This window comes from Rhinolophus ferrumequinum, chromosome 25 (assembly GCF_004115265.2).
Source record: "Rhinolophus ferrumequinum isolate MPI-CBG mRhiFer1 chromosome 25, mRhiFer1_v1.p, whole genome shotgun sequence".
NCBI classification, from domain to species: Eukaryota; Metazoa; Chordata; class Mammalia; order Chiroptera; family Rhinolophidae; genus Rhinolophus; species Rhinolophus ferrumequinum.
This window is the reverse complement of record NC_046308.1, coordinates 4576751-4600565: the sequence shown is the minus strand read 5'-3', so window position 1 is coordinate 4600565 and position 23815 is coordinate 4576751. Positions and strand designations below refer to the sequence as shown.

General features: G+C 49.6%; 2 protein-coding genes across 9 annotated transcripts in view; both read right to left on the bottom strand.

The window, feature by feature from the left end:
- Positions 1-17910, bottom strand: part of PITPNM2 (phosphatidylinositol transfer protein membrane associated 2) — a 127753-nt gene extending 109843 nt beyond the window's left edge. Inside the window, exon 1 of the mRNA XM_033097603.1 lies at positions 17809-17910. The gene's annotated coding sequence lies outside the window, so the exon portion shown is untranslated. The remainder of the gene's footprint in view (positions 1-17808) is intronic.
- Positions 17911-20490: 2580 nt separating this feature from the next.
- The window catches only part of MPHOSPH9 (M-phase phosphoprotein 9), a 49003-nt gene continuing 45678 nt past the window's right edge, over positions 20491-23815 (bottom strand). For all 8 annotated transcript variants that reach the window (XM_033097861.1, XM_033097867.1, XM_033097866.1 and 5 more), the window contains one exon: positions 20491-23351. In XM_033097861.1, the coding sequence (XP_032953752.1) occupies positions 23250-23351 (102 nt within the window). In that variant the 3' untranslated portion in view covers positions 20491-23249. The remainder of the gene's footprint in view (positions 23352-23815) is intronic.

Below are 23815 nucleotides of genomic sequence, written 5' to 3'. Positions count from 1 at the left end.
CAGCTCCCGAAGGATGGAGGATGGAGACCTGATCTTGTCTAAATGAGGTTTTCTTCTTCCTTCTGTCTGTGTGGCTCTGCTCAGTTCTGACACCAGGCTGAATACAGAGATTTCTTTTTTTCTGGGTTGATGCTAAATTTTTTTTTCTTTTCCTTTTCTAATTTGGGGTATTGGGCGAGTTGTTTTATTATTATTTTCTTCATTTTAGTAAAAGCAAAAAAAGTTCCATTTGGAGCCTGTTCAAAAGTAGCGGTTTTCTTAATGGGAGGCCTATGCTTGCCGCCCACGTAAGGAGCTGTGTCAGCTCAGTGATCAGAGCGCCCTGTGAATATGGTTAAGTCGTGTCACCTTCTTGACAACTGTGAGTCAAATGGAAACTCTTCACAGGTGTCTGCTTGGCTTGATGCTGTGACAAGGACCTTCCGAGGGCCACACCTGTGGGGGAGGTCGGCTGTGTTTCCATCAACTGTGCACCACAACTACAAGGTGTCTTTATAACTAACACCCGGCAAGACTTAAAATGCCCGGACAGAGCATCCAGTGTGTGGGCAGCACACAGATCCAGTTCAAGGGCTGGCTGGCCGCCTCACCTCCCGCCTTCTGTGTTTGGGCTGTGAAACGACGGGGATGAGACCATGTGGCATGAAGCAGCTTCCAGCCCTAAGAGCCATGAGCTCCTGGGACACACTGGTCCAGGTCAGGGGTCATCCTGTGGCCTCAGAACTAGCGCTTCTCTCTCTGCAAGCAGGGCGAGGACCACAGACCCTACACACGGAGGGAGGAGGGTAAAAAAAAGTCAGAACCCACGCCAGATGCGGTCCGAGGCCCCCCTGCGCACCTGACAGTGGGCATGGGAGCACATCCACACCCTCCGAAAGCACTGACACAGTGGCCTGGGTTTCCTGACAATGATTGCCGTTTGGGATGACGATTTTCATTGGTCACACACCTGGTACCTCAGGGAAGACGCGTGGCTGTTCAGAGGCCCAGGTGACATCTCTGGGAAGCTCTCCTTTGCCTGTCAGCTCCCTCAAGCCCCAGCAGAGCTGTTTGCTCTGAGCATCTGACCTGAGCTGCCAAGTCATTTCAAACAGACAATGCTCCCCTTGCCTGCTTCTAGATGGGGCTGGGCAAACGTTCTTTTTGCAAAAGCGATCTGAGCCACTGGGGACACAGGAATATGGTGGCAAAGATTGCACCCAGGTCATTGCTCATTTCAGTCACTTCTGGCTCAGAAAACATTCCAGAGTAGGCCGGGGAGATGGAGAAACACGGAGAAATGACAGCCAGGGGGTGTCTGGTGGGCTCTGTGGGCCCAGCCCAAGCTCCTTTTGGGGGAGCGTCTCTGTCTCCGGCCCATAACGTCTCCCACACCCCACGAGCATAGCACTAGGCACCGCTAGGCCGTCGCAAGTTCAAGGTGAAACGAGAACCACATGGTTAAATGAGGCAAGTTGTTCAAAAAGCCCCGTTTATTCTCTGTTTATTCTTAGATTAACTCTTTCCTACTTCTTAGTGTCCTTTTATTCACAAAAGGATGGTGACAGTGAATTGTAGATTTTCTGTATGTGTGTGGTTAAATATACGTAACATAAATTGTACCACCTTAACCAATTTTAAGTGGTTAAATGACATTGAACAGCTCAGTGGCATTAAGTGTTGTGCAACCATTGCTACCATCCATCTCCAGAACTTCTGCATCTTCCCAACTGAAACTTGGGACCCCTTAAACATTAACTCCCTGTCTGCCCCTGGTACCCCCTGTGAATACCGTGTTTGCCCGAAAATAAGACCTAGCCGGACCATCAGCTCGAATGCGACTTTTGGAGTAAAAATTAATATAATATAATATAATATAACCAGGTCTTACATTAATTTTTGCTCCAAAAGACGCATTAGAGCTGATTGTCTGGCTAGGTCTTATTTTGGGGGAAAACATGGTAGTAGCTCTTTAAAGATAATATTCTTACTTGGCAAAATTATTTTGTCATTTTACAAGTCCTGGTGTAATTTTAAAGCTCCTGGTGCGTCTCAGATACTTGGCGACAGACGAGCTGACAGAGGAGGAGCAAGGCAGCCGCTTACCCCCGCCCTGCCCCCCCCAAAGAAGGAAGCTTCCAGGCCACAACCTGCCTCTAGGAACCAGGGACCACCCTGTAGAATCCTTGCCTGGTTGTGCCAGGATCCCGGCTAGAACTGCCCTTTGCAGTGGAAAAGACTCTCACGGCTTTCTCCAGATTTTCATTTTACTTAAAAGCTCTTCCTTGCCTGGGGTTTTGAGGTTAAAAACCACTGCCTCACACTCATGTCGTAAGTGGGAGTATAACTGGCACTACTACCTTTATGGAGATCAATTTAGCAACAGCGATCGAGAATAAAAGGCAATCACCCCTCGACCCAGCCATTCGACTTCTGGAAATTAGCCCACAGGTATGAGAGTATATTTGCATGAAAGCCTAGGACGTACCAGGATTCTCACTATGGCACTGTTTGCTTCCAGTTTTCTGCTATTAAAATCCAAAACTCCACGCAAAGGGAACTGGTTTAACAAATGATGGTGCATCCAGTAGCCAAAGGCAAAGCCCATCATTAGAGACCCAGGCAATCTAAATGGACCAACAGAGAGCCACCCCCAGGATTTATGGATTGTTAAGTCAAATAAGCAGGTGCAGAACGGTTGGCAGCCATTTACAGGGTGTTTTTTTTTTTTAAGTAATACATATTCACATATGCAGAGAAGCCTCTGAAAGAGTACACATATACAAAAGCTAGCAACCGTACTTGTCTGTAGGGAGAAGACTGCAAACAAGGGTGCAAAGAGATATTTGTTTACCTGTGGACCCTCTGCAGTCTGGTAGCAAGTATAATGTGTTACTCATTGAAACAATGTTTTTCACGGCAAATGTGATCTTTATTATCTATTTTATGTCTTTATAGTAATCTACAAGCCTGTAAGTTCCACAAATCAAGGAATGTATCTGATTTATCTTTAAAACCTTGCCAATGTCTGGTGTAATATCACGTGCAACTTTTTGGGTGCTTTGTAATTTTTTATTTTTTTAAGTAATGAAAGAATGAGTGAGTGAATGATTAAGTGAATGAACAGTGAAGAAAAACATTTGAAAAATAACGTTCTTTGAATTCTACAGAACAGTGAGTCTTGAGTTGTCAGGGGAAAATGTGGAAACAGAAACTGGTCATGGAGATCCAAGCAGAAAAAAACGGGCTCAGTGATATTAATGGAAGACTTACGCCACTAACAGGGTGATGAAGCTGACGTGTTCCAAGTTTAATTGCGCAAGAGTTTCTAACATTTAAATTTTAATGACTATTTGATGTTTTTAAAAAGCCAACATTTAATATATTTTGAAATAGCAGAATACAAAGAAAATAGTAGGTGGTCCAAACAATTCTAAAATATATTTAGTTTTTAATCCATGTTACAGCCTTCCTTTTAATTCCGTGAACTATATATTCCTAAAGAATTCTAAAGATCAAAAAACCATCACTCTCCAGTGAGTTGTTACAATTTTTAAGAGCTCTCCAGGGATCTTAAAAATCACACCCAACTTGGGAACTGTAGCCTCTTAGCCCCTAATTCTTGCCCTATTAACCTCCAGATTCAGCTGGCAAGCTGACAGTGACTGTGACCATTTAGCAGGGGCTGGCCAGCAGAGAAAGGCCACCAGACTTCAAGGAAAAAGCTGTCACAAAGCCCAAAGTCTTCAGTCCTCAGAAAGTTATATGAGCCCCCTTGGGTGCTCATGCAAACAACTGTGGTTAAAATAAGGCAAAAAATAATACTAACAGTAGGAACAGCACACTGAAGAGAGAAAGGAAAAGAAATAGGGCGGAGGGAAAGCTACTGACAAAGGAATTAGGGGGAGCCCATAGGTGCAGCCTGAGGGACATCTGGCACACACCCTCTCCACCCCTTCCAAGGCCTCCAAGGACAGCCCTGTTGGTGACAGCAGAACTTCGTCTGCATCTTGTAGCCCCTGCCAGCTGAATGACTCCGCGTTCCCTAAAACCTGAATTATATCTAGTGTTCACTGTTTATTGAAAAAGAGGCCAGAAATGCCTTTGAGAAACGTCAGGATCCTTATCGGGGGGAGGTACAGAACTCCTCAGTCCCCTGACGAAGCTGGGTAATGAGGTTTTCGCATACAGTGACCACGAGGTGGCCATGTCTATCCTCTGGTTCCCAGCGGGAGTTCAGGATTTACTTCCAACAACCAGACTCTTCTCACCAGCTGCCCATCCCCACTCAACATGGTGGCCTTGGAGGTGCCAGAGCAGGGACCTGTGACAAAGCTCAGGGCCAATTCGGGGAGCCCGTCTTGGAGAACGTGCTAAGGTCCGTCTCTCCTCAGGTTGCACCCATCGTCCAGGATTGGTCCTGAGCTTAAAATAATGGCCTCCCAGCCTTTGTAACAGGAGCTGGATGGTACACAGGTACGTACGTTCAAAGCCTTCTCGGAGATTCTTCAGAAGAACTTGCGAGCAAGGTGTTGTGCTCTCTCCCAGATGAGGAGATTCTGGTTGAGGGAGGTTAAGTAACTCATGCTGAACCCCACAGTCAGAAGTGGTCCCACAGACTCAGGAGCCAGCTTTTCTGACGTGACACCAGGTCACACCTCCATAACCAGAACACTAAACGGGGAGCTTAGCCCTGAGAAACAGCTTTCACCTGACCTGGAAGAGATCTGGAATAGTCTGCAGAGGTTACACCATTTTCCCTCCATTTCCCGGGATGCTGGGCTCCGGGAGACAGAGGAGACGCTGGCAGCTGCCTGAGACCTCTGGGTGTTACTCTGATTTCTAACCAGAAAATAAGGCCACTGGTTGTCGGCACCCAAACAAACAGGGGCCAGAGGCTCCCCTTCCCACCATAGTGACCCTGACACAAAGAAGAGCATGACGGCTGCGGACTGATTTTGCCACTTGACCACCATACTGTCTTATTACCTGTAATCACTTTTCAGTGTGTCTGCTTTGAAAACCTACTACGAACCCGGTATTCATTCGTTTCAAAACATGACTTTTGTACCCTCCTTTCTAAGAGCTCTGCTCCACGTCTTTCCTGGCCCGGTTCCTGGCTGCAATCTAGAGTGAGGATAAACAGTGATGACAGAGGGCACGCTCGTCCGCCGACAGTAAAGGGAGCGCCTCCCACAGGGTGTCTTCTCGATGTCGCCTGGCCCCCTAAGCCCTTTATGACCAATCCGCAGGAGCATTCCGTGCTCCTCAAACATACCCTGAAAAGCGCTGCTCGAGTGTTTCACTATTAAAAGAGGATTAAGTCGCTACTGATTGGAAACGTTCTTTATCACGCTGAAATCTGCACCTAGTCCTCAATCTCTATGTTTTTAAGAGGAATGGGTGCTGATGTTCATCAAACGCTTTTCTGGCATCTATTGAAAGCGTCTAAGCCTCCCCCGCCTCTGTTTTTCTTTCAGTACATCTCCTAGTATTTAATCCTCTGCTTATGTTTTTGAGGCTGATCCACACGCTGTGTCATGAGCCCTGTGCTGGGTGCTGTACTGAGAGAGCACACAGAGAGACACCAAATAGTTCCTGCCTGTTCAGAAAGGGACGAGAAAGGAACAGGGAGAAAACACACACACACACACACACACACACACGCACGCACGCACGCACACACACACACCACAACTGCATATCATCTGAGCAGCAGGCTAGTAGTTGTGAACCCATGTCACGCACAAGGCACAGTGAGAACCCGAGGAACCACACAAGTCAGGTAAATCACAGAGGGCTTCCTGCAGGAGGTGGCAGAGGCTGGAGGAATGGGCTGCGAATGTGGGCATCTGGATTTGAATTCTGCCTCCTGTGGGGCCCATGGGCACACTTTCCAGGCTCATAATTTTCTCATCAGTGAAACAGAAATAATCATAGACCGAAAGGGACCTTCAGAGGCACCCTGGTCAGCCTCCTTCATTTGCAGATGAAGGCTGAGGTCAAAGAGGAGAGCTGACTTGCCCAAAGTCACCAAGCCGTCTCTTGGCTCCAAGAGGAAGGGAAGAGAAACAAAGAGAGCTTTGAGATCTCGAGCAGAAAGGAAGCAGAGAACACCCAGTGTGTCATGACTTCCCTGTGTAATAAACATCGTGTTGCTACCAAAAGCTGGCTGAGTCAGGAGGTAGCCAGAGTGCTAGGCGTGGGGGGTAGAGACCAGCAGGCGGGGGGCCTGGCAGGGAGCAGGGGATGCCCCTGGAGCTGCCCCTGGCCACACCCAGTCTCCTGCTCCACACGCCGGAAGTATGGCTTTTCATTGTCATTCATTCACTCCCTCATTCAGTCAACAAATGCGGAGTGACGTTCCTGGGTTGAAGGGTATGCCCCCAAATTCCTGTCCTAGGAACCTCAGAACGTGACCTTATTTGGAAACAGGATTTTGAGATGGAATTAGTTCAGATGAGGTCATGCTGCAGTAAGTAGGGTGGGCCCTGAACCGAATGGCCTGTGTCCTATTCAGACGAGGAGAGACACACAGAGGGAGCACCCCCAAGTGAGATGGAGCCGCAGATGGAACGACGTGTCTGCAAACACCAAGGACGGCCGGCCACCATCAGAAGCTGGGAGAGAATGGAGCCCCCCTCAGAGCCTCCGGGAGGAGCCAACCCTGCCCACACCTTAAATTTGGACTTGTGGCCCCTGAACTGTGAGAGAACAGTACGCAGCCCCAGGCAACCGACACAAGGGCAAGAAGCTCTGTGAGGGAGGGCATTTGGTTCGGTCTGGAATCCCTCAGCCTCCCGCCCCCCAAACCCCAGCCCCAATCACAGGGCTTGTCCTCCTAGCCAGCCACGCCTCCCACCGCTTCCAGGACATTTCAGAGCCTGGGACCTCTCCCTGGAAGGGACCAAGGATCCCAGCACCTCCCGCAGGCCAGACACAAGATGAGACCAAGTGCTTACTAAGCCCCGGGAGGCACCTTCACACACGTTCTCCTTTAAACCTCAGCACCAGCCAAAAGGCAGGTGAGCCCACAGCAGCTCCCAGAGCGTGGGACCTGCTCGTTCCATCAGGTCTGTAGCGTGGCCACACTCCATGCCAGGATGTCTGCGTGGGCCTGGGCCCCCCCCCCCCCCCCGTAGTCCATCCTCTTGCACACCTGGAGAGCAACACCTGCCCGTCGGCAGAGCCGTCTCCCACTCGCCTTGCAGCTGTGAACGCCGGGGACCCTGGGCAGTTGGCATCTGCTCTTTGAAAAGGTATTTATCTTTCCACTGGCTGAGAGCAAGCAGGCGCCAAGAGGACACGCCTTCGACAGGTGCACAGACACAGATGTCGCTCACACACGGCCACCAGGCACCGCCCTCCCCAGGAGCCGAGGACCAGGTGCAGGTGAGGGGGCCTCTCCCAGAGCCCGGGGACAACGAGGAGCTCCACAAACGCAGAGGCAACGTGTGACCGCCCGAGACCCACCCGAGGTTCCCCTTCAGGTCTGAGTTGTTTTTTCAGTATTCAAATAATTTTTAATGGTACAATTCAGTGGCACTAAGGATATTCACAACGTTGTGCAACTGTCACCACCATCTCAGGACATTTTCATCACCCCAAACAAGCTCTGTACCCCACGCCCCAGCCCCTGGTAACCGCCATCCTATTGCTGTCTCTATGGATTTGCTGCTTTAGGCACCTCATATAAGTGGGATCCTACAACATCTGTCCTTTCATGTCTGGCTTCGTTCGCTCAGCATCATGTTTTAGAGGTTCATCCATGTTGTAGCGAGTGTCAGAATCTCCTTTTTACGGCCAAGTGCCATTCCGTTGTACAGATGGGCCCCATTCTGTGTATCCACTCCTCACCCATTGGTAACTAGGTGTCTAACCAGCCAAGGAACACCAGACTCCTTCCCACAGTGGCCGCCCCGTTTTCCTTTCCCCCAATCCATTCACAAGGCTTCCCGTCTTTCCACAGCCTCACCAGCACTTGTTATTTTCCATCTGGGGGATAAGAGCCAAGCCTGGGATTGTAAAGGGAGGGGAGAGGCAGGTGCCATGGGAGGTGGCCAATCCCTGTGCCCGCGTTCTGTGCAGGAAGAACGCGGGTTGTGGAGTCACGAGCACCCAGTTTCAGTCCCAGCTCGGGGGCTCACAGCTGTGCTGCTCTGGACAAACACTTTAGATCCTCTGAGCTGCATTCCATCCACTGCAGAAATGGAGCCTGTGCTAAGTGTCACTTCCTGCTGGAGGCGGGGCAGTGAATCCACGACAGGAACAACAGAGAATTTCCACAAACTCTACGTGGCGACTCCCAGGTGGTGGGAAGGGAGGGTGGTGTCAACCTCCCTGGATATGTCTTTTATGATAACGTATGGAAATGACTAGAATACTTTCCCTGCAACCTCCCCTTTCTCTGCCTTCAAACGGAGAAGCCAAAATACAGGAAAAAGCCGCGAGACAAAGAAGGAATGGAAACATTTCTAGATGATCTACTTGAGGACGACCTTGGCATCAGAATAACTACTGGACACACACGCACACACGCATGTGCACACACACAGCCCTCGAACCTCACTGAAGAGTCGGATTGTCCAAATCAACTGACACCAGATCCAGAGAAGCAGGTAGGGCAGGAATTATCATCCCAACTTGTCAGGTGAGGAAATGAATGAAAGCCCAGGGAGGTGAAACAACCCTGCCCAAGGTTGTATAGCACATCTCTGTCTCTCACACACACACACACACACACACACACACACACACACACCAACCCCTACCCCCGACTGATGTCTCCACAGAGAAGACCAGGCTGCCTGGGGAACCACTGGAAAAGCATGGAGCCTGGTGGGCCTCAGCCCGGTATCTCCATAGTGACAGAATCACAGAAGCTATGGGGCTAAAAATAAAACATCTACCTCCTGAAACCCCCATCTGTTCAGCTCCAGCTGCACTGGGGCTCAGCGAAGCTCTGTGACCCAAACAGCAAAAAGAGGCGCCAGAGCTAGGAGAACAGGTGATAACACACTGAGGACACAGGTAACATCATTTAACCACCGTCCGTGCTCCCCAGAGAGTTTGCAAAGATCGTCTCCCATAGGGTCCCGAACAAATGGGCTCCATATGGGTGAGTGACAGCAAGCCAAAGCCGCCCTGCCCTCCAGGCACAAACATGTCTGCACACACAAGAACCCCGGAAGCACCTCTTCAGCCTTGAGAGTGGAAAGTGTTCTGTCTCCAGATGTGCCAGGGGACAAGTTTCTCCACTTAAAAAAAACAACAACATTTTACATAATGCTTAGATTCCCAGGTGGGCTTTTGAAAGCCTACTTCACTCCAAAACGGAGTTTAGTAGGGTAATCTGTCTAAAATAGCAGGTTAGCCCAGAGCAGCAGAGCCAGGCTGCTTGGACTTGAATGTATTAGCCATGTGACTTGGGAAAGTCACTTTTCCCCTCTGGACCTCGGTTTTCTCATCTGCACAATGGGCAAGCTAACCCACCCAAAGCACAAAGCCAGGAAGAGAAGCTCCAGCTGACTCTGAACTGAGCCCCTTTTTACAAAATCACCCGCCTCACCTCCAGGACCTCAAACACACAGCTGGAGCCAGGCGGCACACCGGTCTCTGACCTCACCCCCAGGACCTCACGGATGCACAAGCCAGGGGACCTCGTCCCCACACCCCATCTCTAACCTCAGCCTCCAGGTGTGGCTGGAGGACTTGACCACAGCATCCAAATCTGGCCTCAAAATCACGCACAGGCAGACCTTGGAGATCCTGTGGGTTCGGTTCCAGACCACCGAGATAAAGCCTGTCTCGTGGTAAAGAGAGTCAGACTCTTTCTGCCTTCAATTTGTGAAAAACACAACACCTGTGAAGCGCAAGAAAGCAAAGCACCATAAAACGAGGTGTGATCCCAGAGCACACAGGCCTGTCTGGGGAATCTGCTCTAAGTCCACGGAGTCCTCTGGCCTGTCTGAAGTGCAAAAGGTATAGAACAAACAGACGTGGAATTCTGTTTTCCCTTCCGGGGAAAAAAACAAAAGAAACAAAAAAGAACCCTAAACTGAAAAGTACTGTGCTTTGTTCAGGCTGAACCGGATCAGGAAATACTGATGATGGATTTAAAAAAAAACACCACAGGACAGGCGGTATAACAGACATGACTGAACATGAACACGAATGTGAGGAATTGCGTTAGGTTGAGGCCCAGCCAGCAGTTAACTTTCTGTGTGGTTGGCCCAAATCATGACCTCGCTGACTTGTAGTGGCCCCAGGTGCGAAACATGACAGGTGAAAATACTGGGGGCCAAATCATGTCCTCGGCAAGCCTCAGTTTCCTCGTCTGCAAAATGGGCCCAGCAGCTCTTATATGTGTCAAATAAGGCATGACACTGCAGGGTATTATACGACAGGTGGATAAACAAGACAGGCCCCTCCTCCTCTGGACCTGCGGCCATTGCCTCCCCCCAAAATGGTCATGGGGACCTGAATCACCACGAGGCCGCTGTGCCCAGCACCGGTGACTCAAAAACAAAGAAGCCAGCGTTCCTCAGTGCGTGGAACAGTGGGCCAGACCACGTCTCTACGGTTTGGAGAGGGAAGAGCTGCCTTCTCCTGGAGCAGGAATCTCCGCAGCCTGAAAAGTCTGTAACCAAGGTCACCTGGGTGACATTATTCACCTAAACACTCCAAACACCAGTCCTGCAGCTACCAGGCCACCGGGACACACTGCGAGACACGGATGTCCCAGATTTTACAAGCCGGCCTCCAGTTCACTACCGTGTCCCTGAGTTTCTGTCTGCTTGATGCCCAGCCCTGGGATCCTAGGGTTCCAGGGAAATAGAAAGTCATTCCTCTCTGTGGAAAGGTCACATACCCCTGGCCTTGGGTTTTTTCCAGTGCTCCTTCTGGCTTGCCTAGTCGTGAGATTCTGAATTCCTTTCTCCCCCCTGCTGGAAAGTCTGACAGAACATTCCTCAGGAAAGGGGACTTTGAGGCAACCGGGGAAGTAACAGAGGTACAAAGAAAACTGGGTGTCATCGAGGCTGTCAACCCTGGTACCCCAGGAGTGCAGGACAGGATGTGCTGGTCAGCAGCCATTACCATGAACTCACGGTGCTACAGTGAGTCCCCCAAGGCTGGGAACCAAAAGAAAACCGGTGTCCTCCATCTTGGCACAGCCACACACTAATGCCCGCATTTGGTCAGTGCCACCCTTGCGACTCCTGGCAGGCAGCGTACGCACAGCCTGCGTTGCACCCAAGTATAAATTAATGAGCTCCTTTCCACCTGGGTTAATACAAAGCCTGCTCTGGACCAATTAAATAAGCCACTTCAGAACCGAGCTTCACTGTATTGGAAAATGTCACACACAGAGGGGAAACATGAGGCCTGAGATTATGCATGTCCGATTGATGGCTAAGCGAGTGACAGTGTTTCAGAACCCTGGAGGCTTCTGTTATTAATGATGTTTCAGTGTTGGCTTCTTACACACATCAAATTTCCTTTAAACTGGTAGTTACCGACTGCCGTGGGGAAGGCTGCAGGCCTCCCACCTCCCAGATGGCTCAACCACAATAAACGCTTGGCCTGTCAGATGCACAGCACTGATCAGCTAATTGAAATATGCTGCAAGAAGCAAACCCAAAATAAATGTGAAATAATTGTTTCCTTACACCGTAGCCTGCTGAAATGCCTCTGTGTCTGGCCACCCCTGCTGACTGAATGTTCCCCCACTCCGAGAGCCTCACTTGTGTGTGGTTTTGCAAACGGCTTAAAGGCTTTTTTTCATTGTGATTGCCCAAGAGGGAAAAATTCTAATTGCAGAAAATGTTTGGTTTTTCTCCCTCTTATGAAAAGAAAAAAAAAAAAACCACAAGTGAAAAGTCAACTCTTGCAAAGTGCCAAGAAAAGCAATTACTGGGCCCTTCGGCAGGATAGAGAACGGACATGCTGTGGCTAAACTGGCCTTGACCGTCTTCCAGACCTGCAGGAAGCCCTGCCTCCCAGCCAGCCTCATGCCAATGAAAGCCCTTCCCTGCTAAAAGTGGGAATGGTCGTTTATTTCTACCCCGACACGCACTTGTCCCTATCCCCTCTGTCCACGTGGCTTTTCAAGGGGCTGTAGAGACAGCAGGGGGACAGTTGGCAGCAGCCATTGAGCTGGAGCTGACCTTCCCTCCACGCTCCTCACCCAGGACACGGGTGCCCAGGGGGCCCTGCTTGGGGCCGGATTCTTCTGTGGCCTGAGGCCAGGTGAAGCCAGCAGACTGCAGAGCCTGACTCAGTCCCAACAGGACATCAGGGGGAAAGAACTCACACAGCACAGCCCATGAGTCAGCTAGACCCTCTGGAGACCAGGGAGGGAAGCCCCTCCCCCACCAGCTGTTAAAAGAGAAAATTCCATCGTTGGCCAGGAACCACCTCTGCAAAGGGAAACAGAGCCTTGGAGAGAAGAATAACCTGCATTACCTATGCACCAAGTCTTCACAGGGCACGGAGGATAAAACGTTTCTGGAAAGTTTCCTGGGAGTAAGAAGGCCAGGATTTGCGGCCCTAGGAAGGCCCAGGTCAGCCTGAAATGCCTCTTTCAGACAATCATTCCTGTGGGCCAAGGACCAACCAGTTCTCTTAGAGGGGCTGACATGGGGTTACCAGCACCCCCTGTGCTAGAACACCTCCCGCCAGGGGCTTATGTAAAGAAGAGATGGCCGTCCTTCTGGAAGAAGGGAGAAGAGGGCCTAGGGAGGGAGACCACGCAGCGACTGACGATGGAGAAACACAAGAACGTGCAGCCACAGCCTTCACTCACCGGTACTCCCTGAAGACACCATGGGTGGGGGACAGACACAATAACGGTGGCAGAGGAGTCCCCTGCACCTGGGGGACCACGAGGAGGAAAGCATGCACCCACAAGCGCTCAGGGGTGGGTGCAGGTCTTGGCTCGGCCCCAGCTACCTGAGCAAGCTCAAGCAAGTTGTTCTACCTCTCTGAGCCTGTTTTCTTTTCTGTAAAATTCGGGCAACAGTTCTTCCTTAGGTCTCAGGAAGACTGTGACACTCAGAGACAGCACATTGTACATCCAGTCAGGCCTCATCATTCACAGGTTCCATCATTTACAAATTCTCCCATTCGCTAAAATTATTTGTAACCTCAAAATTAATGTTCCTGGCGCTTTTGAGGTCACTTGCAAACAGTTATGTTAAATAAGGCGTCTTCACACGGAAAGACATAAAACAAGGTTATGTAGTGATCCGTCGACAAACACTTGCGACCAGAGGCTGGTAGGAACCTCACCCCGCGTTTTCCGTAGGAGCAATGGCTCCGCATTCACTGATTCAGGGTCTGCGGCACTTTGCAGAACAGAACTGCCGTGAATAACGAGACTGGACTGTGTGCACACACGACATGTTATACTTGGAGGGTCTTCTGCTCTGCCGGGCCATCTGCTCCCACGACAGCAAGATGACCTGTCCACACCGCCTATCAGCCTCTCTCTGAGATGAGAATCATCTCAGATTCTCATCAGTCTCCCCTCACCCCTTCCTGCTGCGGCTCTGATGACTCTAGGCCTCTCCCCTGCACCCCCCAGTCCCAACCCCTTCCCACAGGGAAATGGCTGCGGGGAGAGGGACCTGAGGAAAAGCTTTGTGACGATGCAAGACTCCAGCAGGAGAGGGTGTGAAGCTGCTTTCTCGGTGCTCTTCTCCAAGGCTGTTGCTTGCGTTGTGATTTGTCTGTTACTGGAACCCTGCCTGTTGGTTAATTTTCTTTCCACCCTCTAGCAAGGCCGGTTGTTAATGTGAGTAATTTAAGTGGATGCCAGCTCTCCTTGCCAACACATCTTTGGCCCTTAAAGGTTTTGCAGGGGTTTTAGCATGGTGTTTGCCAGCTGGGGGTGAGGAAATCAGTACTTCAAACCCATTTTACAGGGGGTGCAAAAGGGCCACCGTACAAGCCGCCCTCAGCCTGAGTGAGCACAGAACTCGTAATCAAGGGACCTGGGTTCCAGGCTGAAGGAGAGGGTTTGGGCAAGTCATTTCTCTTCTGCCGGCCTCAGCTTCTCATCCTTCTCACCCCTAAAAGGGGGCAGCCCTCCCAGCTCCAGGGTCCCCAGGCCCTCCATCAAGACTGGAGAGAATCTGAAAAGGCATCATCAGCCTCTCCACTTTAACCGCCCCCAGACCAATTCTCTCCTTTTACACCAAAAGACCTGTCCTGGTGGGGCCTTTGCCATCACCCCAGATTTTAGACTCTAAATCCGACACCCTTTGCAGGTGCTGTGGCTATCAAAACTCCACCCATTCTTCAAGGTCTCTTCAAAGCCCACCTCTTCCAGGAAGTCAACCCTGACGGCCTTTCCCAGAAAGGGCGCCTCCTCTTCTGAAGTCCGCCTGCTGTTTAAGCAACACGTATCACACACACTGGATTACCTGCAGGTCACACCTCCCTGATCACACCACGAACTGGCCTAAGTTTCAGGTGCAGTGTTCCTTATTGTATTCAGCTCACTTATCTGTCCAGTTTTCCAGAAATCTTTTGCAACGACTTATAAAGAATATAAATAGATACCGGGGGTGCCAAAAAAGATGTATACACATGACTTGTATTCATCTTTTGTTATCGGTATATATGGAGTATTACAATTTTAACAGTTTTTTTTTCCTTTCTTAAAATGTGTATACATTTTTTTGGCACCCTCTGTAGATTTACACATAAACATACACACCCACATAGACAGACAGTAAAGGAAAGTGGAAAGAAGTATGCTGACTATGAGGGCAAGTGAATAGAGTTGTTAATCGTGTTGGGTACCGAGCATCCTGGCATCCAGGGAAAGGAGGTGACCACAGCGAGGAGAGAAAAAGCCGGTGTGGGCGGTATGGGAAGAGTAAAGCAGAACTGGGTACAAACCCAGACAGCCTTGGGCAAATCAGTTGACATCCCTGTTTCTCAACTTCCATCTCTGAGAAAATGGGGGAAGACTGTCACTGGGGAAGGCTGTACACACTGCATGTGCACAGTACACAAACATACATGTTTTTCTTCCTCACTCTTCTCATTATCAAAGGAGGAGGCAATCCAGCTTCCTGTGGGGGAGGCAAAGTTTCCCTGGCCCTAAAATCTAAAAGAAATTTTTCCTACAAGACTCTGTAAGAAGCTTTGGGCAGAGGGGGCCAACGCCCCAGGTTTTAGAGCCAACCAGACGAGGATTTGCCATGGCTCTATTTGATAACCTCCCCGGGTACCCAGGAGATGCTTATGAAACATTGACGGACCGACCTAGGAGAAGCTGTGCAAAGACCACTTAGCAGCATGCGTGTCTGGTGGCAGGGGGTCCTGTTAAGCAGGTTTCAGGATGGCTGTCTGCAAAGGGATTGAGTGCTCTCATGGAAGCGAGGCCGAGACGTGGCATGCAAGCATGCGACCCTCACTTCCGCTGACCGCCTCTCCTGTTCATGACTAAGGAAGCAGGAGTGAGATTCTGTTTTTCCCTTACAGGACCCATGGCCCCTGGTGTCTTTTCCAAAAGCAGGAAAGCATGATCTTGAAGCACCAGATGCTTCCTCTTGTAATCTCTACAAATAACTGCACATTCTCCATGACTGGCTCTTCTTATCGGAGACCAAGTTGGAAGGACTTAACCGGATGGGATATTAGGAGAACATCAGCCTGGTGTTAAAATAGGCGTCTAGATAGGAAGGAAAGTTGGGTTCCCCATGAGGGAGAATGTACCAGCAGTCGACTTGGGACGAGAAGGGCTCTGAGTGCTCATCTGGGCCGACTCTCTCATCATTTATCCAACAGACATTTTCCTGAGCGCCAGGCACCGGAGTACAGAGAAATGTGATTCAGCACTGACTCCCCCCCCCCACCCCCCAGGAGCCCAGCCTCGGGGAGGCCCCTGTAAACAGATAACTGTGTGGGAAGTTAGATTAGGGGCACGGAGGTAGAGTGATGGACTCTACCTGGGAGGCCAGTGAAGGCAAGCCTGGACCTCAGCAATGGAGAGTTGATACAGGAGAGAAGGCAGAGCTGGGATCCTGAAGAAGCTCCTACACACAGAGAAATTTCCTTTCAGATGCCATAAGGACCAACCAAGAGAAGCCAAGGGACTTGGTTAAGCTCGTACAGATGTTACGGGCCTGGAACCTTGACTCCTGTGGTCTAATTCTCCACCCCACTGCCTCCCACGCAGAGTGAGTGGGGAAGGCCAGAGAGAGATGGCCCATTCCACACTCACCGCCTGGAGGACCCAGAGCCTGTACCGGCCGTCACAGCAGAGCATGTACTGTCCTCATGATTTGGCAAGTCACTCCCTATAAGAAAAACAGCCTTTCCTAATTCATTGTGTTTCTCTCTGCAAAGGGAGAGAATTGGGAATCTCTTCCAATCGCAGCATACAGTCTCTTAATAGAAGAATAATTTAACAGCGATAGCCACTGTGTCAGATCAACTGAGGTCTTGGGGGCAGGCACGCCAGGGAGGGGCTTCTACTCCATCCAGACGCTGACTCTTCAGGGTGCTGGCTGTGGAGGTTGGGGGGCAGGGCGGAGGGGGGCACCAGGAATGAATGAAACCCCCATCCTCCAGGAGTTCCCAGTCCAGTGGGGGAAATGAGCCAGGCACCAAAGTAACTATAAAAAGTCCGGTGGTGATAAGAGACATATGGGGCACAGATACGGAAAGGTGGGGGTTCAGAGCAGAGATCACTTGCACTGGGGACTTGGGAGGTGGGGGGGCGGGGGATTCAGAGGAAGGGGAGCATTAACCACTTCCCCACCCCAGAAAGAGGGGAGGGGTCTGTCCTATCAGCTCCACTGACTCCCAGGTGGGGATGAGGAGAGAACTGGCAGGGGACCAAGAAAGATGCTCAAAAAGAGGTCTCCTCTGAAGAATGCTGAGGGGAGGAGGGGCAGGCCTGAAACTGGAGAACTGGCCAGCCCACACTGCAGAGGTAGGGAGAGGGGTGTAGGATGAGGAATCGAGAATTTCTATGCAGGGGCAGCAAGTCGGTTGGAAGGGGACAGCGCTAGAGGATTTGCCTTGACATGACATTTGTGTAGCAAGCACACTGTTTACTTAGAACGTCCGTTTGGAGTTTCTTGTGGGGGGGGGGGTTCGTGCACCTTATGGGGGAAGGGGACACTTGGGGACACTAAAGTGTCCCTCTCCCCAAGTCACCCCTGAGCCCTGCTCCAGAGAAGAAAGGATGAGGGCTGGGTGGAAGGTGGGAGAGGAAGCTGCCGCTCTAAGGCACCTCAGGTTACAACCGGAAAGGAACACTCTCAGGATGGAGATGGGCCCGATTTTCCCCCAGTCCAGGGGATACCTGGGCACCTTTCCTGAGTCCTGGCCCCCGCTCGGAGGGCCACACCCATGCGTGGGCCCCGGACACCCACCCAGCCACGCCAGGGCTGGAAGGCTGTCCCGCTGGAGGCGCGAAGCGGCACAAGGCTGGACAGAGGCTTTGCCCACCCATTCCTCCCGCCCCTTCGTGGCCCTTTCCCCGGGAGCGCGGGGGCAGGCCCAGCACCGCACACACAACTGCCCCCTGACCACGGTGACACTTGCCACTGGGGGAGGGGAGTCCTGCACGCCCCCGTCGCAACCGACGGAAATTCGAAAAACAGCATTGGGGCCCCAACCCGGAGGGCCAGCGGCACCCCGGGGCCGGGCTCGGGGCGAGTTCCTGAGCCGGGGGCCCCGCGCGCGGCCCGGGTCCCGCGCGTCCCCTCCCACCGGGCGGGCGGCGGGGCCTCTCCCTCCCGGAGCCGCGGGCCTGGGGACAGGGCCGGCCGCGCCGCCTTCCGGCCGGGCCGCGGAGAGACTCACCGCTCGGCGCGGCCGCCGCTCGGTCCTCTTCGGCCGCGTTGGGCCGCCTCACGCCGCCGGGGAGGCTCCGGCCCCGCTGCCCCGGCTCGGCCGGCTGCGCCCCGCGGCTCCACGCGCCGCCGCCGCCGGCAGCTGGCCCCGCGCGAGCGGCCGGGCCCCCGCGGGCATGCTCCCCGGCCGTCGGCGGGCGCCACGGGTCTGGGCGCGGGCGGAGGAGGGGCGGCGGGCCGGACTCGCTGGACAGCTCTACGCCGCGGCCCCGCCGCTCCCCGCGCGCCCCGGCGGCCGCTGCTGCCCGAGCGCGCCGAGCCCGCCGCGCATTCCCTCACTCGGCGGCGGGGCTGCGCCTCCGTCAGGCCGTGCGGGGAGCGGCGGCGAGGCCGGCCCAGGGCCGCCCCCGCCGGAAGAACCTGGCCGGTCGGGGCTCCCGCTCTGGCGGAGCCTGGCGCTGCCCGCGGTCCCGGTGCGAAGGCCTGGGCTCGCTGCCACGCGGGGACGCCCCCCGGGCGAGGACCCGGCCGCGGGCCTCCTGGCTCCTTCCACACCCTCGGCCGTACCTGTCCGGAGACTCGCTAAGTGCACTTACAGGAAGCTAACTTGGGGAAGGGAACTTACTTGGGGAAGGGAACAAACAAGCAGACTTGCGGGAATTGTCACGCTCAGAGATTTAAAAAAAATTCTTCAGGCAGAAGTAAAATGACAAATCGAGAGGTACAAACTGCATAAGACTTCACAGGCATTTGGAATGTTGTGGGCAAGCCAAATTGAGGTCCAAACCCAGGTTCGGTACTTCTGTCAGCCACAGAGACCAGATTCAGAGAGATGGGCACCAAACATGCTCTGGGCCAAAAAAGTGAAAATGCTGCTTGGCCATCAGTAGTAGTGGCAGTAATACTGGCCAGAAGGTATGCATGAAGCTCTAGTCCTGGACCTCAAGAAGGAATTGGAAGGGAATCAGAACATCTTGTTTCATCCCGACTGAACCCAACTGGGAAACAAAAAGATCACAGGGTACTGGGTGAAATCTGACAGAAAACAGTGTGTGAACTGAGATTAGGCAAGGATGGACTTGTGTACCAAGCTCTGAAGTCATGGAATTAAACAGGGCACACCTAAAACCTAGCATTAATTTCCCTATCACCAGGTATCGCTGCGTGTGGTTGAGGGGATGGGCGTGCTTTTCCTGGAAGAGTAAGTGCACGCCAACATGCAAGCAGTGCTAGCTGAGTTCAGATGAAGTCAGGGAGAGCAAACCACCAGAGGCTGTTCATCTGCTCGGGCTGCTGTCAGAATTGGAGACCGAATGGGCTGGCAAAGCCATCATGACACAACTCGCCTCTGTTGATGATTACAGAAACAAGTGAAGATGTCCCATCAAATACTAAACCCTCAGCTCCTTCCTGCTACCAAAAGGGTGCCTCAGACTCACAGGAGATTTTTGGAGCATACACAGATTTGGAGCAAGGCTCTCCCTGGATGCAAGTTGGAACTGCGCCCCTGGACGACCACTGTAACCCTGCAATGATTGCACTCAAACCAGTAGTAACTTGGAGGACTTGACACCATTGAAAGCCAGATCTCAGTTAACCATTATGAATAAATACACTAGGACAGTTTATATCCACAAATATTTATTGAGTGCCTTTATACAAGAAAGAAGAGATGGTCCCTGCTCTCATGGAGCTTACAATGTCATGGCTCCAACATTTGACGAGATTTATCAACTGCAACAAGCACATGGCTTTGTCTAACTGCCAGCAGCACTGTAAGAAGCAAATCTTTCACATTATTCATCACTGTTACAGTGAAACTGTGAATAAAACAATTATCTTTGAAGTCTGTAGTCATAGCGATGACATGGTACAAAATGTCCAGCAAATGTAAATTTATGGCTTGATTCCTCACATGTGAGAGGGGCCTACTGAAATAAAACACAAATCAGAAGGGAAAAACTTAGTAACACAGGTCCTAAGAATACTGGTATAGTTTAATACATTATCAAACTGCCACAGAACTCCTGGCAGGGCAGGAAATGATTTCCTGCAAAATTTGTGCAACGTAATTGGTTCAATCAGACCCTGCAAATCTAACCGTACACAATCACTCATGATGAACACGTGATTTACCTCTGATTCCTAAAGAGCTCTGGGGACACATTTACTTTTTAAAGCTTCTTAAAGATTCACAGAAGTTACACATTAAAATTTAGTGAAAACTGCTTTTGAGATAGTTAAAAATTAAAATGACAAAAATGTCTAATTTTACTACATATATTAGTGCAGAGTGCAGAATTCAAATAGCATTCAGCAAAGCACCTGGCTTTTCTACGTTAAAAAGGGGAGCACATTTTGGTGATCAAACTCTAAAACAAGTCATAATTGTCATACAGGCTTTCCAAAGCCCAGTGGCAGGCACTTCTTTCACGTCCCTGCATCACAGGCCACCACCGCCTTTAGATGGAAACACCCAAAGGAGCAATTATTTTGATTACATTGTCAATACTTTTTTGGAGAAGAGCCTATATTTATTATCAACCCCAAAATCACTGCTTAAGATCAAGGTGCCTTCTGAACTTACACTCAACAGGTTATCAACTTTATCAGTCATTAAAAAAAAACACACACACACAAAAAAAACAAACTCATACCAGAGAGGAGCTCATTTAAACTCTAAGAAATCTCCTTTTTTTTTTTTTTTTTTTTGCAAAGAGGTGGAGAGAACATCTTAGATCCCCTAACGGAAATGTCAACCAACCCAAGGTAGTTTTTAAGTCAACTGCTTAGTACACAATCTACTTTACTATTTAAAAAGTCCTGAATCGCTACTTCAAAAGCTTATTTAACTCAGGATGAAGCTGAAATGTACTATTTATTGAAAGTTTACTCAGCACCAGGCACTTTACATGATCTCCCTGAAAGGAAGGAAGGTTCTGATCTGCTCATCTGTCACTTACGGAGAAGGCAGGCGTGCGCCAGGGTGGGACCCAGGGTTGCCTGGCACTCCAGCGCCCTGCACATTCTTAGCGTATGGCACGCAGGAGCGTAGCTTTGTCTACTACTGTTCCAACCGGAACACTCATTTTAAGCTGTAACCGGAGATCCCAAAGGACTTTTCCCCACTTCAGGCTGCCTCCTAAGGAAGGGGAAAGGGGCAGAGGCAGGTGTCGGGAGAGAGCTAACTATTTGCATTTTAAAAAGGCACTTCCCCCCAAGTGGAAGATTCACTTAGGTTTCTTTATTAAATGCAGCTCAGCTCCAGTGGCATCAAAAGCAGTTTACCTCCCTGGGACAGTAGTTGCTTTTTAAGATTGACACCTTTCCTGCTTTTAGGTTGAGTGGCTGTTAAATCCAGTGTTCCTTAAGTTAAACATCCCCAAAGGGAAAGATGGCTGAAAGGACTTTCCTTGGTTTCCCTCTTCATAGCTACAAAGAAAAAACTAAAATTTCTTAAAAAAAAAAAATAAGGGACTGGTATTTCCAATCTATTAATACCACACACTTCAAAAATCAAAGCATAGTTTTTCTGAGAGGCACGGGAGACGTTTTGATAGCACTTAACACCTTTCTTGGAATAAGCCAGTATAGACTACTACTAAGAAGAGAATTCCTTGAGAACGCTCTGACCTCTTCTGAAATGACAATTTCTTTATTCTTAAGAATGTAGTAGACTTCACAATAGGATTCAAGAACAGTGAAACAGCCTAGTAACTTTCGAGCTAGTTTTTAATGTCATGTATAGGAACAGAGTAAAGGGAATATCACCAATAAAGCCAATCCCTTCTTTATGTCTTAACACAGTGCCACACTGGAGCTTGACTAAAATGAACCTTTTCTTTAGTGTAACTAGGAGATTTAAAAAAATGTCTAGAATAAAGGCACTTGATTCTGTTAATGAATAATTCTCAGTAGCTGATGTCTTCAAATGGTTGTAGGAGTTGGGAGCAAAGGTTCAATTCTTGGCTGGGAGCAAACAGGCAGCTGTCAGAGGCCCCCTCCTTGCTAAGACTCCCACAAGGAGGGAGGGGAGCGTGGCTGCAGGCCCCAGGCCTGGAGCGCAGCCAGGTGAAGCTTTGGTGTCGGGAGCTCAAAAATAATTGGGGATTCCTGCTTGAAGGCATACATATACCCTAATGGAGTAACGTGGGCTTGGCATTGTTATAACTACATGCTATTAAGAGCCACACAGGAGAAAAGGCTCAAAAGTAAACCAAAATTTAAACCTGAGCGTTTTCAGGGGGAATTGTGAAAGTATGGAATGAGTCTGTTTATCAACAGAGCTTGAAGGTGTGGGCCCTGGGTTCTGACTGGCCACCCAAACGGTGACAGGTAAGCAGCCCACATGGGACCAGCAGTCAGTACACCTGCTAGAGCTCCTGGTTGGAGCACAGGAGGTACTGCCCAGGCAGTGAGCCGGGTCTCCAGCAAGACCAAGGTCAAGACACCAGGTGTGGTCTACACACATCCCCTTCTACTAAGAAGCAGAGCAGGTGGTTGACCTAGTGTTCTCACAGCACCTACTATGGGAGTATTTCTTTTTCTTTCGGGCAGGGATGGAGTGGGTGGAGAGGGGTTTAAAATGTCACATGGTGACTGACTGACAGCTGAAGCCAGGTACATTGAGGAAACCAGGGCTGCTTTCACAACCTCACTGGGTGGTGACCTGTATTTCATCAAAGATTTATCTATCCATTTATGGTCAAGGGTGGTCAATTTTACATTCAGAATGATGAGAGAAAGCTGCAGCTTTCCAACTATTTAACTTTTTCCGGAAAGTAATACATGTGACAAAATTAAAAATTACATCTCATTTTTCTTTTCTTACAAATAATAAAGTTTAAGGGAAACAAAATGAGTTAGTCGTGTCATTTTCAAAGCTTTCCAGTATTCCATCATTTCCAATATTTCCATTATTACTAATCTAATATTCACTCTACGACAAATGTTCCAAATAGGAATTACATTACCATTTTTTAAAAAACCTCAAAACTACTAAACTCCAGGGTATGCTGTAATTTTTTCTGCATTCAGCATGTATTAGTCTATCTATAGAAGCTATTCTTAAGCATTTAAAAAGAAATCATATTCACAATGTCTAACAAGTTTACAAAATTGGTGTGCAAATTGTAAAAGGATAACACTATTTGTTTAGAAACAAGCTGCCTCCCAATTACACTTCCTTATTCGTGATACAAATTGGAGACATATACTATTTGAAAATAATATTTTTTAAATAGTAAAATATATAAGAGATTCCTGAGCATAACAAAAATATCTTGAAAATATGTGGCCATTTGAAGTATAAAATAGCAAGTTAAAGAATAGCATGATTGTAAAACTACAGTCTGAAGGCTTATAAACAGTACAAAATAGTTTGCCTTTTCTGAGTGCATAATTATACATTAGTGCAAACAAAAATGTCTCAAAATTTAATGGCTACAAATCTCAAAGATTTGCAGAGGTGCGCAAGACATGGAATTTCTTTAATGTCATGCGAACTGAACCCAGTTCTCGATTAATCCTTTCCAAACGGTCTTCCAAGGCTTCCTAAGTGAAAATAATGGGAAAAGCTTAATTAGGATTCTGTATCAAGTTCACTGGTTCTAAATTACCACCAAATTGACTTTTCTTTTAGCAAAAGAACAAGTATAAACATTAAAATCAGATATTTTGTTTTTTACACAAACCATCTTTACATTATTTCTTTTGAGCTGAACAACTTAAGTCAACTTTTCAACCATTCCAAATTAACTGCTGCACTTTAAAATATCCTCAATGTGTCTGGTACACTGAGAATGTGGAAATTATAGCAAGAGCAACACAACCGATGGGAAAAGAAACTTCTTTAACTGCGTTGCACTGAGAACAGCACAAGAGGAACCTAGGCGGCGCTCCACACGTTTCACCAGAATTAACAGACACATCGGACTGGTGCCGTATCCCATCTACACATACATCAAATGACTTTCTTCTGACAAAAATGTCTGAGTTAAAAAGGAAGAACATTTGGA